The 12,812-nt window shown below is 43.8% G+C and overlaps 1 protein-coding gene across 2 annotated transcripts in view; it reads left to right on the top strand.

Annotated features, from left to right (window-relative positions):
* The window catches only part of STON2 (stonin 2), a 150,505-nt gene that overhangs the window by 88,029 nt on the left and 49,664 nt on the right, over positions 1-12,812 (top strand). Inside the window, exon 5 of one of the 2 annotated variants that reach the window (XM_021099580.2) lies at positions 6,446-6,616. The exons of the other annotated variant lie outside the window; for it this stretch is intronic. Coding sequence (XP_020955239.2) covers positions 6,446-6,616 — 171 coding nt within the window. The remainder of the gene's footprint in view (positions 1-6,445; positions 6,617-12,812) is intronic. 2 annotated transcript variants of the gene reach the window in all.

Below are 12,812 nucleotides of genomic sequence, written 5' to 3'. Positions count from 1 at the left end.
TCTTTAACAAATAGATTGCAAGGAAAAAATAAAAATGGAAAAAAAACCTTTATATTAAAAAAGACAGCATTTACCAACTAATTGCAGGATTGATTTGAATAAAGTGCAAAAAAAACCTTTGAGCCATTTGAGAAATTTTAATACTGACTAGATAATGGATACTATTAAGTAATTACAATTTATTTTTGGATGTAATATTTTGGTTAGGTTCACAAATAAAATCCTTATCTTTTGGAGGTACGTGCAGAAATGTTTTGGGGTAAAATGATATGACATTGGGAACCTGACTTAAAATAATGCAGAGTGGGTAGGGATACACATGAAATAATTTTTTTTTTTTTTTTTTTAAATAGCCGCAGGTATAGCATATGGAAATTCCCAGGCTAGGGGTCAAATCAGAGCTGCAGCTGCCAACCTACACCACAGCCACAGCAAAAGGGATCCAAGCCGCATCTACAACCTACACTGAAACTTGTGGCAGAGCCGAATCCTTAACCCACCGAGCCAGGCCGGGGATCAAACCTGCATCCTCATGGATACTACGTCGGATTCTTAACCCACCGAGCCTCAACGGGAGCTCCATGCACTGATAATTATTGAAGCTGGTGTTATATACGTGGAGGTTTGTTGAACCTTTCACTCTACTTTTAGATATGTTTGAAATTTTCCAAAACAAATTAAAAAGTTTCATAATTATGCTAAAACAAAGTAGTTCAGAAGGTCTGATAAAACAAGAGGAATGAAGGAAAAAATCCATGTTCACATGAAAATGAGCTGGTCCATTTTCTATTGGCATTATGTTCACTTACTAGCTAGTGTTCTGATGGACCTATTCTGGGAACACTAGCTGAGGAGGCCATGGGCTGGGGGGTCCTGAACTACAGAACTTAGTTCCTTTTTAAAGTTATTATGTTCTACCACTGACACAGCGAGCTAACAGCAGTGATGGTCACTCACTACCTGATATTCATGCTGGCACCTGGAACTCTGCCATTTACAAAACGTTTTACATACTTTTAGTTAATCTTCAATCACAGCCTGGTGGCGTAGATGATATTATTCTCACTGGAGAGACCAGGAGGCTCAAGTTCTAGCTGTGACTTGACCAGAGCAGATGTAGCAAAGCTGGGACCCAAGCCCTCAGATGGTGGCGTCAAAAGCACTGCTGTGCCTTCCTGACTCCTGACTGCAGAGCAGCCAAAGCAGGCATTTATGTCTTAAACATGTGCCTGTGTCAGAGCAGGGCTGAACTGCCTATGCCAGATGTAGACTTCTTTCTGAATGGACAGTCGTTGCTGAATGTAACTGAGAATAAGAAGCAGTGCATTGGAGGGAGTTCCCATTGTGGCTTAGAAGGTTAAGGATCTGACATCGTTTCTGTGAGGATGGGAGTTTGATCCCTGGCCTCGCACAGTGGGTTAATGATATGGTGTTGCCTCAAGCTACGGCGTAGGTCGCAGATCTGGCTTGGATCCAGCATGGCTGTGGCTGTGGCGCAGGCTAACAGCTGAAGCTCTGATTTAACCCCAGCCTGGGAACTTCCATATGCTGCAGGTGTGGCCATAACAAGAAAGGAAAAGAAAAGGGAAGAAAAGGGAAGAAAACAATGCATTGGATGTGAAGATTATGCTAAATTAGAGGGCAGCACAGGAAACAAATACTTCCTCTAATGAATAAGCTCTTACCATCTTCTAGGTGTTGTGCTGAAAGTTGTTGTCTAGCACTGGAGTGAGAGTCTAAGCAGAGGAGGGAAAGAGTTAGGGTCTCTGTCCTTTTTTTTTTTTTATGCCCTTAGAGTTAAATGCATAGCATCCAATCAACTGCAACCACATTAAGAGAAGGCAGGTCTCTCCTCTTCCTTCTTTCAGCTGGCCCCTCTGTGACTTACCTCATCTTCAAGGCTTTCCCTGTTGGGGAAGCAGGCCAAGGGACGAAAAGAGGGGAATTGGCAGGAGGATCAGTAAAAGTGTGGGTACCTCAAATGAAGCTAAGGCCCTGAGTGATGTTCCAAACTGTAGAGACGCTTCTGCAACTATGTGGGGGGAACAAACCCAGTGGACTGATGTTGAAGGCCTGTGATTTTCCCAGGAAAATATATTGAGAGAGTAAGAAGATTTTTTTTTTTTTTTTTTTTGTCTTTTTGCTATTTCTTGGGCCGCTTCCGCGGCATATGGAGGTTCCCAGGCCAGGGGTTGAATCGGAGCTGTAGCCACTGGCCTACACCAGAGCCACAGCAACGCGGGATCCGAGCTGCGTCTGCAACCTACACCACAGCCCACGGCAATGCCGGATCCTTAACCCACTGAGCAAGGGCAGGGATCGAACCCGCAACCTCATGGTTCCTAGTCGGATTCGTTAACCACTGTGCCACGACGGGAACTCCAGTAAGAAGATATTGATTCCCATTATCCCTAGACAGTTTTTTGAAGAAATGAGTCCGTTAAATCATTTCTCAAATGACCTTTTAAAGTCTAAGGAGGCTGGGAAAGCTATTTCTAATTAAACATTTGATGCCCATGCTAACTTTCGAACTAATATTTTGTCAGATTTGTGATGTAGCAGGTTCTGGGTGAGACCCTTATGCAATCATATGAAGTTCAAATGTATGTATGTTCAAAAATTGTTTCATGACTGAGACAGTGTAACAAGATATGTGCCCAGAAGAGACCTATACATTTTCTGGGTGTTATTTCATTGATCAGTGAAAAAAGTAAGATTATAGGGGCTGATTTCTCAAAATCTCTCAGTCATGGAACATCATTCTCTTTTAAATAAGATTTGTTGTATCTTTATTTTTACAAGGTCTTATTTCAACAGGAATCTATAGGAAGATAGGAAGCCAAGGTTAGGTTTTGAAACAAAATCCCCAATTGCAACATTATTCTGAAGGGAAAACGGGACCTGCTTTCTAGTGCCCCTGTGAGAAATGCTTTGTGTCAAAGACTGACAGATGTCATGTTTACTGTGTTGATGGAACTTCAAGCAGTTATTTTATACTTGTTGTCTGCCGGGTGCTCAGTCTCAGATGGCTCTCTCAGTATGGAAATGGGATTAATAAGAATAGCATGGGCTTCATAAGAGTAAGCCTTCATCAAATTGATCAGTACAAAGCGTTAAAAAAAAAGTGTGGTGGCTGAGATGTCATTATCATCATTGTTACCGATCTTCACAACAACTGGTGGGTGGATTAAGTCCTAGGAAGCCCTCCATCCTGTACACAAGTGTCAAGTGTAGAGGTTAGACAGAGCTGGGAAGGGAAGCCAGGTGTTCTGACATTGATTCACAAAGCATCCTGTGACCCACATAGGGGACCCTTTAGTAAAGCAGTAATCCCATGTTATAGACCCACCTTTTACTTTTTTTGGACTCTAACTTGGCCTTAGCAATTCTACATGCTGATACGGAAAATCCCAAGTACATTATTAAGTTTTAAGAAAGTGCCAGTTAACACATCATGGTTATAGTTTAATCGTGGTTGTGTTATTTTTAAAAGGTTTCTACATATGCCTTACACACATAAACATTTCTGAAGCAGATACCTAAGAAATTTCTAAGAGTGGTTACCTCTGGGGAATGGGATTGGGTGTTGGAATAGATAGATTTTTACTCTTTATTTTATATCCTTATATACTGTTTGAAAATTCTTGTCCTGAAATCTTATAAGTTTAAAAAAAATTGTAAAACAACAACAACAAAAAAGGAAGGCGTGTTCATCCATTCAGGCTGCTATAACAAAATACCACAGGCAGGATGACTTGTACACAAGAGAAATTGATTTCTCATAGTTCTGGAGGCTGGAAGTCTGGGGAGATCAGGTAAGGAAGGGTTTTCTTTTGAGTCACAGACTTCTTGTTGTATCCTCACCTGGTGGAAGGGCTCCTTTGTTTTGGGCTTTTTTTTTTTTTGCTTTTTTTGCTTTTTAGGGACGTGCCTGCAGCATATGGAGATTCCCAGGCTTGGGGTCGAATTGGAGCTACAGTTGCCAGCCTATATACCACAGCTACAGGAACTTGGGATCCAAGCCACAGCTGCAACCTACACCACAGCTCATGGCAATGCTGCTTCCTTAACCCACTGAGTGAGGCCAGGGATCGAACCCACAACCTCATGGTTCCTAGTTGGCTTCCTTTCCACTGCACCACAACGGGAACTCCGGAAGGGCTCCTCTGTAAGAACACTAATCCCATCCAGGAGGGCTGTACCCATACAACCTAATCACCCCCAAGGCTTTACCTCCTAATACCATCACATTGGGCATTGGATTCCAGCCTGTGAATTTGGGGAGGACATAAACATTCAGGCCATAGCAGAAAGGGAGAAAAGGACAACAGTAACCCATCTCTGTAAGTGTTTCCCAAACCCAGAAGATCTTCTCCCAAGTAGAAATCCTTTGGGAAGGGAAACATGACACTAAGTCCTGAGCTTGGAGATACACAATATATAAGCATATTAAAGGTTATGAGGAGCTATAGTAAAGAAACTTGTACAACACTTTTTTTTTTTTTACTTTTATTATATCTATTAATGTCCTGCAGAATTACATTTCATGACACATCAATTTTGGAAATGGTATAAAAATTTAAGAAGAGGTAACTTAGGTTTTGGTCAATTGTAAATGGAAGAAAGTTCTTTCTTCAGGAATGGTGGGAGAGGTGCCTGGTAGGTGGTAAGGTGCAACAGTGTGAGGTCTTAGATCCAAGCAAACCTGGGTCCAGATTCTGGGTTTTCCATTCACGAGCTGCCTGAGTTCTAGTTAGGTTACCTAATTTCTGTGACTCAGTGTGCTGACCTGGGAAAGAAGAAGGGTGATATACCTCTTTTCTGAGGATGTTTTCAAGAATAAATGAGATTGGAGTTCCTATTGTGGCTCAGGAGGTTAAAAACCCAACACAGTGTCCATGAGCATGCAGGCTTGATCCCTGGCCTCACTCAGGTTAAGAATCCGGCGTTGCTGTGAGCTGCAGGGTAGGTCACAGATGTGGCTCAGCTGTGGCTGAGACCAGCAGCTGCGGCTTAATTTTTTTTTTTTTTTTTTTTAATCTTTTTGCCTTTTCTAGGGCTTCTCCCATGGCACATGGAGATTCCCAGGCTAGGGGTCGAATTGGAGCTGTAGCCACTGGCCTATGCCAGGGTCACAGCAACACAGGATCCAAGCCACATCTGTGACCTACACCACACACAGGTCGAGGCAATTAGGCCACTGTGCAAGGCCAGGGATCGAACCCACAACCTCATGGTTCCTAGTCAGATTTGTTAATCACTGCGCCAGGACGGGAACTCCCAGCTGTGGCTTAAATTTGATCCTTGGCCTGGGAACTTCCATATGCTTCAGGTGCAGCCCTAAAATGACAAAGAACAAAAAAAAAACAAAACCCCCACAAACCCATGCCACAGCAGTGACAACGCTGAATCCTTATCTCACTGAGCCACCAGGGATCTCCAATAGGTGTTAGTTGTCCTCACTCTTCTCCATCTCTGTCTCCTACTATAATACTGATGTGCCTTTATTCATGAACACGACATTGAACAAAACAAATTACTGAAGGATCCTTCCATTTATGTAAGACTTTATTGCAGAATTTATCAAAGGACACACTATCAGGTAACAAATTTTTGCATTTTCTATGTGAATCCATTTCTAAAATCTTGATTTTCATTTTTTTTTTTTTTTTTAAGGCTGCACCTGTGGCATATGGTGGTTCCCAGGCTAGGGGTCGAGTCTGAGCTATAGCCCCTGGCCTACACCACAGCCACAGCAATGCAGGATCCGAGCCGCGTCTGCAACCTACACCACAGTTCACGGCAATGCTGGATCCTTAACCCACTAAGCAAGGCCAGGGATCGAACTCTCAACCTCATGGTTCCTAGTCAGATTCATTTCCACTGCGCCACGACAGGAACTCCACAATCTTCTTTTTTTTTTTTTTTCCATCTTGATTTTTTCCGGATACCTATGTCAAGAATGTGCCTCTTGTACAGGGCAAGGAATCTTGTTTCTCTGAAACTTAGAGCCTAAAAGATAGAGAAATTTATTCTCTAAATCACATCTGGGTTCGTTTGCTCTGGGCCATTTCAGGCCCCGGTACCAAGGTTGCCCCTTACTCTCATTTTCTGTGCCAGTATTAGTGCTCAAACACAGTGGAAACAAATTTCAGGGTTAAATGTAAAAGTATGTGCACTAAAGCATTGCCTTTTCAAAGTAACCTTTGCACTGAGCTCTTGGAATCTAATTTCCAAGTGTTATTTGCCTCCCCAAAGTACCCAGGCTTGTATAGATTGAGTTTAAAGTTCAGGAAGTATTAACAAAAGGAATCAGAAGCAAGATCTCTGAAGAATCTCCCTGTCTGTGCCTGGCCTCTCCCTCCTCCTGGGTGTGCCCGCCCTGCCTGGGAAGGCCTGTGAGTAACCTGCACATTTTTTTTTCATCTTGGCCCTTCCCACCCAGACGAGAGGACGAAGTGGCAGACAGGCAGGCAGACGGCGGTGAGTCCTGTTCAAGCATGCACGGAGCATACCTCTACCTGCACCCACGGCCTGGACCCCTCGCCACCCTCAGCCCACCCCAGGAGAAGCCAGAGCCCCAGCAAGGGTCTGGAGGGGGCCTCTGCCCCCAGTGGTAAGAGCTGCCAGCCGCGGGACCCTTCATTTTCTTTGCTTTGGTGTTAGCTTTTCCATTGTGTTTAGGTGGGAGAGTTTCTGATAGAAATTTGAAGTTATTTTGCTTGGTTGATTGGCCATTTCTCAGCGGTCCCAAGACAAAGACGTGCCTTTTCCCAGCAGGGTTTATTAGAATTTGTAATCTGATAGCCTGCCCTTGAGCAAAATTTAACATTCTAATTACCTCTGGTTAGGATAGTTTACCTTTTGGCCCCATAGGAAAAAAACAAATAGGTTTTGGAGAAGGAAGAGTGCTAAGTATTGTGGGCATTTTAATACATAGGCACATCTGACTAATTGAAAAGTGGCTTAACTGCTACCATAGCTTTAAAATAGGCCAAGATGACATTGTGTCTCAAAACAAAACTAGCAAACCAGAAAACTCTAAAAGATTTCAGTGTTGCATGAAAGAGGCCGGTAGAAGGGTTTGTGTCAAAGAGTTAAAGGATAAGTTGGTCTCATTAAATATATATGAACATAGAAGTACTGAATTAAATCCATGGTGCTCTGGGAAGAAAGAAGTCAGATGCTCAATGTGGGATTCATGTGGTATTTAAGGGAGAAAACTAAGACCTTTGTATGGTGTGGGGAGAATTCTTTGAGGGGAGAGTCGGAAGGCAAATGGAGGAGGCTGGGAAGCAGGTTTTGTGCATGGAGCTGGTGCCAAGGACTTCTCCCTCGATTGCCGTGGGTGAGAGAAGTAATTCAGAGTAATCAAGCGCTGCATTGTTAACAGGCTTCTGAGTTGCAAATATTTATTCTAAACACAAGCCGTTGATTGCACTGGCATGGGAGGGAAGAAAACTGCTGCCTCTGGGTCCTGGCCTCGAGCAAACTTTACTACCTAAGGAGATTTCGAGAAAAATGTTTCAGGCAAGACAGCATTTGTGTGTGTCACGTGAATTTAGTAGCACACTAGTAGAGTATATTTGAGACAGCCCTATTCTTTTAACAGCCATGAGGAATTACATTGTGATTACATTAGAGTGAGAAGATGATGAGCTCAGGGATTTTGTAGGAGAAAGAATGACATGGGAAACTGCAATAGAAATTGCCCAAACTGGCCACTTACAAGACACACGTGACAGTTTGGCTGGTGCCCAAGTGTCTGCAAAGGCAGCCTCACTTCTTTCTCGGCATCACTGTATAGGCAGCTGGAGGGGTCTCTACAAGGATGAACCTGTACTTCACATGTCTAGATGGTTAGAGCAGCAGTAAGTAGCCCTGAGAAGGACTGTACCAAGAAGGCTATGAAGTCACTGCGTGTGTGTCTCTCTGTGTGTGTGTTAAAGTGGGAAGGGGCTCCGACCGGGTGAACATCCCCTTCTTGGATGGCATGCCCCTCTTCTAAGTTTCAGGAAAGTACAGGATGGCTTTTGCTGAATAGGAATCAGTAATTCTTCATCATTGTCATTATTAGTGTTCCTATGGTGATAATGCCGGTAGTTTGCTTTCTTACAGCTCTGGATTCCCCTTGGCTAATTAATTAATCAAAAGCATAGATTGACTGCGGCCCAATCAGCCAGCCAGCTCATTAGACGATCCAAGAATACCACTTATTTTGTTGTCAAGTGAGCAGGAGATGGGGGTGGGAACCATTATGATGACTTTACCTAGAGATTTGAAGTTTAAATTTGTGATTAAAAGACAAACAGTGCCACTGCAGGCCACCCATGGAGTTAATAGCCCTGATAGCCATTCTGGCTCCCTTAGGCACCTGCGCGTCTGATGCTGAGCATTAGAGAATGAAAACATCACCATTCTTACTAAACCTCCTCTCCTGGATCCAGCGCTTTAGAATACAGTTTTGAAGAGTGTGGGCAACGTTTTCTCCTGTAGAGGGTCTGTTCTACTACTTTTCAGAACTTACTAGAATTTCTTCATAAAATAAAATTGAGTGCAATGAGTCATCTTTATGTTGAATTTATCATTTCTTTTGATGTCACTGTGTTTTTCATCCACTCCTGTTCCTTAGCCCTGGAAGTTATGGAAACTGGCTGTATTAAATGGGAAACAAACCGTGTACTCGAGACAGCCTTGCATTTGAGCAGCACCTGCTTTCTCTTGCGTGCTCTCCAAAGAAACTTCAGACACTACCCAGCCCTGGCATCTTGTCTACCATCCTTCGCTTTCTGGGTTTTGCAGTTCTTTTCTCTACCACTTCTTGCTGTCCCAGCCCTCACAAGTAGATGCTTAGAGAATTTGAGTGGAGCTAACCAGAAGGTCACGGTGATTTTTCTAAAATACAGATAGCAGCACCTTAGTTGTAAGGATGCTAATAACTGCTGCTGCCTCACAGCCAGGCTACATCTGTCTTAGGGCTGGGGTCAGGGAAAATGTGGTGGATTCTACCACTGTAGTTTAGTGCATTTCTGTAATGGTCACAGTTAGGGCAAGGGGAGTGGAATGAAGAGGGCTGAGCCAGCAGCTGGTGGCTAAAATATAATTAGCCTTAGTCTGTAATCATCAGTGAGTTCCAGTTTCCTGCTCTGCAAGGCTCTCTGCTGCTCTTGTGTGTTCTCTTTTCTGTGATATTTCTTCTGCGTTGCTGTTCCTCATGGTAATGCGGTGGCATCCTTTGGAGGATGTAGCCCTGGTGACCGTTCAAGCACATTTCATTTGCGGGCATATCCTAAGCCAGGAAAAGACATCACAGAGAAACTTGGCCTGAACAAATCCTCATAAGGATGGCATGTCATCCACATCATCTTTAAAAACCTCAGAGGATATAATAATTGGGCTGAGAGTAAATAGATTTTGCTTTAGTTTCAGACCAAGATCTTGAGGATTAAGGTGTGTGTGTGTGTGTGTGTGTGTGTGTGTGTGTGTGTGTGTGTGTGTGTGCGTGCACGTGCGTGCATGCAGGCAAGAGTAGAAATGAGGAATATCAGGTGAAACTTCAACCTGAGGATTTTATAATTTTGTGAGATGAGTGCGAAAACTTTGGCCCACACTTAGAAATCGCATTTGGCTGGAGCTGCAATATTTTTCTCCCATTCAGTTATGTAATAAATTGATAGCAGAAATGGCCCCAATTATTTCCCTCTTTGAATCTAGTCCCTTGTGGTAGGATTTTGTAGCTTCTCTTATCAAGAAGTGGCGTCTGTTTCCCTCGCCCTTGAATCTGTGCTTGGCCTCATAACTTCCTTTGGCCGATAGAATGGGCAGAAGTGAAGGTGTGCTCGTGCACTTGTCCTAAGAGGCCTCTCATGCTTCTGCTTGCTCCTTGGAATCCAGCCCAGTCAACATAAGGATACTCCTGGACTCGCTTGCTGTGGTCCAGAGACCCTTGTCACCCCAGCGATAGTGATCTTGTATCAGACATAAGAGCAATCCTAGACCAGCCAGCTGACCTCAGACACGAGTGGGTCCAGACTGATCCAGATCCAGACTCATGAGCAGTAAATTAGTGCTTATTATTTTAAGTTACTGAGTGCTGGAATGGTTTATTATGCTAACATAAATAATGGATACATGTGGCTATCTGGAAATAGTCCTTCTATTTCCACCTTGTTCACTTTTGGGCCTGTTAATGTCATCTCAAATGCTTACTGCAGCTCAACACAGGAGATTTAATCATTGGAAGGAGCGGTTCTATTAGGTGGGGAAGAGGGGTCCCAATTCTTATGATTATAAGCATTACTTTGAGACCTTTGAGATACCTGGGCTTGTGCTGGATTATTCAACTAAATATCTGTAGTTAGACACTAGGAATCTGGGAATTCCTGTTGTGGCACAGCAGAAACAAATCTGACTAGGAACCATGAGGTTGTGAGTTCGATCCCTGGCCTCACTCAGTGGGTTGAGGATCCGGGATTGCCGTGAGCTGTGGTGTAGGTCACAGATATGGCTTGGATCCTGTGTGACTGTGGCATAGGCTGGCAGCCGTAGCTCCGATTAGACCCCTAGCCTGGGAACCTCCATGTGCTGCGGGTGCGGCCCGAAAGAAAGAAAGAAAGAAAGAAAAAGAAAGAAAGAAAGAAACTGGAAATCTGTAATTTAGAAAGCTCTGGTGACTGGTGAAGATTGAAAACCAAAAATCCAATAGTGTTGTCAATCCCTTTCATTACTGAAAGACGTTATAATGCTAGTTCACCTATACTTAGGCCAAGAATACTCAGGTGGTTCAGAGTTCACTACTCACTGCCAGATGCATAAGTAAACTTTATAATCACCTTTGAGCAAAAGTACATTGATCTTAGACGGGAAAAATTCGCAGGTACTAACTGATGATGGCTGGAATTGTGTGTTGTTTATCATTGCATCCCCTGGAATTTAGAACATGGTATGGACTCAGTGAAAAAATTTTGGGCCTTGGAGATGTAATAGGACCCTGCTTTGAGGACCTTGTGGTCTAATGGGGGGGGGGGGTATCAGAGATCCATTACTTATTATGTATTAAGAAAGCAAAGCAAACAATGTTTTTTAAACTCACAAACTACAGATTAATTTTCACTATGGTGGATGTATCTGTTCTTTGTTGATACACTAATGTTGCTTTAAAAGCAACCACAAAAATCTCAGTGGTGTATGACAGTATGCTTTTATTAACCCCCATGACTGTAGGTTGGGGTGGGGAGAATCAGCTGATTTGGGCTGGGCTCACCTGGGGGTGGCTTTACTCCACCTGTCCCACCCCCGAACCCCCCCAGAGCTGGCTTAGGCATGTCTTTCCTATGGTGATGGAAGAGATACAAGAGCACAAGCCACAGTGAGCAAACTCAGTTCAACTTTTCAGTCTTCTGGTTGTGTCATTAAACTGTTAACATTCTGTTGGCCAAAAAAATCATGTGGCCAAGTTCATTGTCAAAGGGCAGGAAAATATATGTTTGCAGGGAGGAACTGCAAAGTCCTATGGCAAAGGGCATGGATACTGAGAGGGGTGAAGAATTAGGGCTATTAAATAGAAACTTCCATACTGGAGGAGGGGCATGTGAGGGGGCGTTGTACTTTTTCCTACTTAGAAAAGCTGGTGAAGTCATAGCTGGATCCTAGAATAACCAAGAGGCAGAAAGTCTCCATCTTCTGGAACTAGCTGGTTCCTTGTAATGTGGAAGTGAGCGCTGGACTCTATTACTTTGATCTAGCCTGTGGTATTATAAAGGGAACAGGATTCCTGCAATTACTTTAAACTTGATAGGTATAGAGATGGCACTAGAGTTCTGACAAAATGCTTCTATTTCCATTCTTGCTCTATCCGCCAAAATGTTAAGGGTAGGGGTCCCTGGGCTTGGTTGTGAATTTCCAGGATGGGCATTCTTTGGGCGGAGTCTTTACCTTCCCTCCCTCTCTTCTTTTTTTCTTTCCTTCCTTCCCTCCCTCCCTCCCTTTCTCTTTCTCCCTCCGCTCCCCTTCTCTTCTCTCTTCTTCCTTCTCTTCTCTCTTCTTCCTTCCTTCCTTCCTTCCTTCCTTCCGCTATACCTGTGGCATATGGAATTTCCTGGGCCAGGGGTCAAATCAGAGCTACAGCTGCAGGCCTAGGCCACAGCTAGGGCAACACCGAACCTGAGCCACATCTTTGACCTACACCTCAGCTTGTGCAATGCCAGATCCTTAACCCACTGAGTAAGGACAGGGACTGAACCCCCATCCTCACAGAGACAACGTCAGGTTCTTAACCTGCTGAGCCACAAGTGGAACTCCTGGAGTCATTACTTTAGATCACACCACATCCCTTCGCTGTCATCACTTTTTTCTCAGGCAAAAGAAACACATTTCCATGCAGTCTAAACACTTGGGTCCTTTTCCTTTTTGACTGAAATGAAAATGCACAGTGTAAAAATTTTGAGGATTTCTTCCCCGCCCCCCAACCCCCGGCCATGCTCACGGCATGTGGAAGTTCCCAGGCCAGGAATGGAGCCTGCACCATGGCAACAATCGTAGCCACCCACAGTGACAACACTGGATCCCCAACCTGATGTGCTACAAGACAACTCCTTGAGTTAGGTTTTATTTGGGGGCCCTACTGAGGACTATAGCCTGGGAGACTGCCTCTCAGTTCTGAGGAACTTCTCTGAAGAGGTAAGGGAGGAGACAGGATATATATGAATTTTTTGGCTGGAAAAAAACTTGTAGTCGAATAGTAAAAGATTACTGCTACTCACAACGAACAGACATCTTAGGTTAATGACTTTAGTGCTTTTCTATTTATGTGA

This window comes from Sus scrofa, chromosome 7 (genome assembly GCF_054392235.1).
Source record: "Sus scrofa isolate SSC_HxYL_T2T_F1_AM1 chromosome 7, Sscrofa_HxYL_maternal_Yorkshire_Landrace_v2.0, whole genome shotgun sequence".
Lineage (NCBI taxonomy): Eukaryota > Metazoa > Chordata > Mammalia > Artiodactyla > Suidae > Sus > Sus scrofa.
The sequence above is the reverse complement of the archived record's forward strand: the minus strand, read 5'-3'. Positions and strand labels throughout refer to the sequence as shown.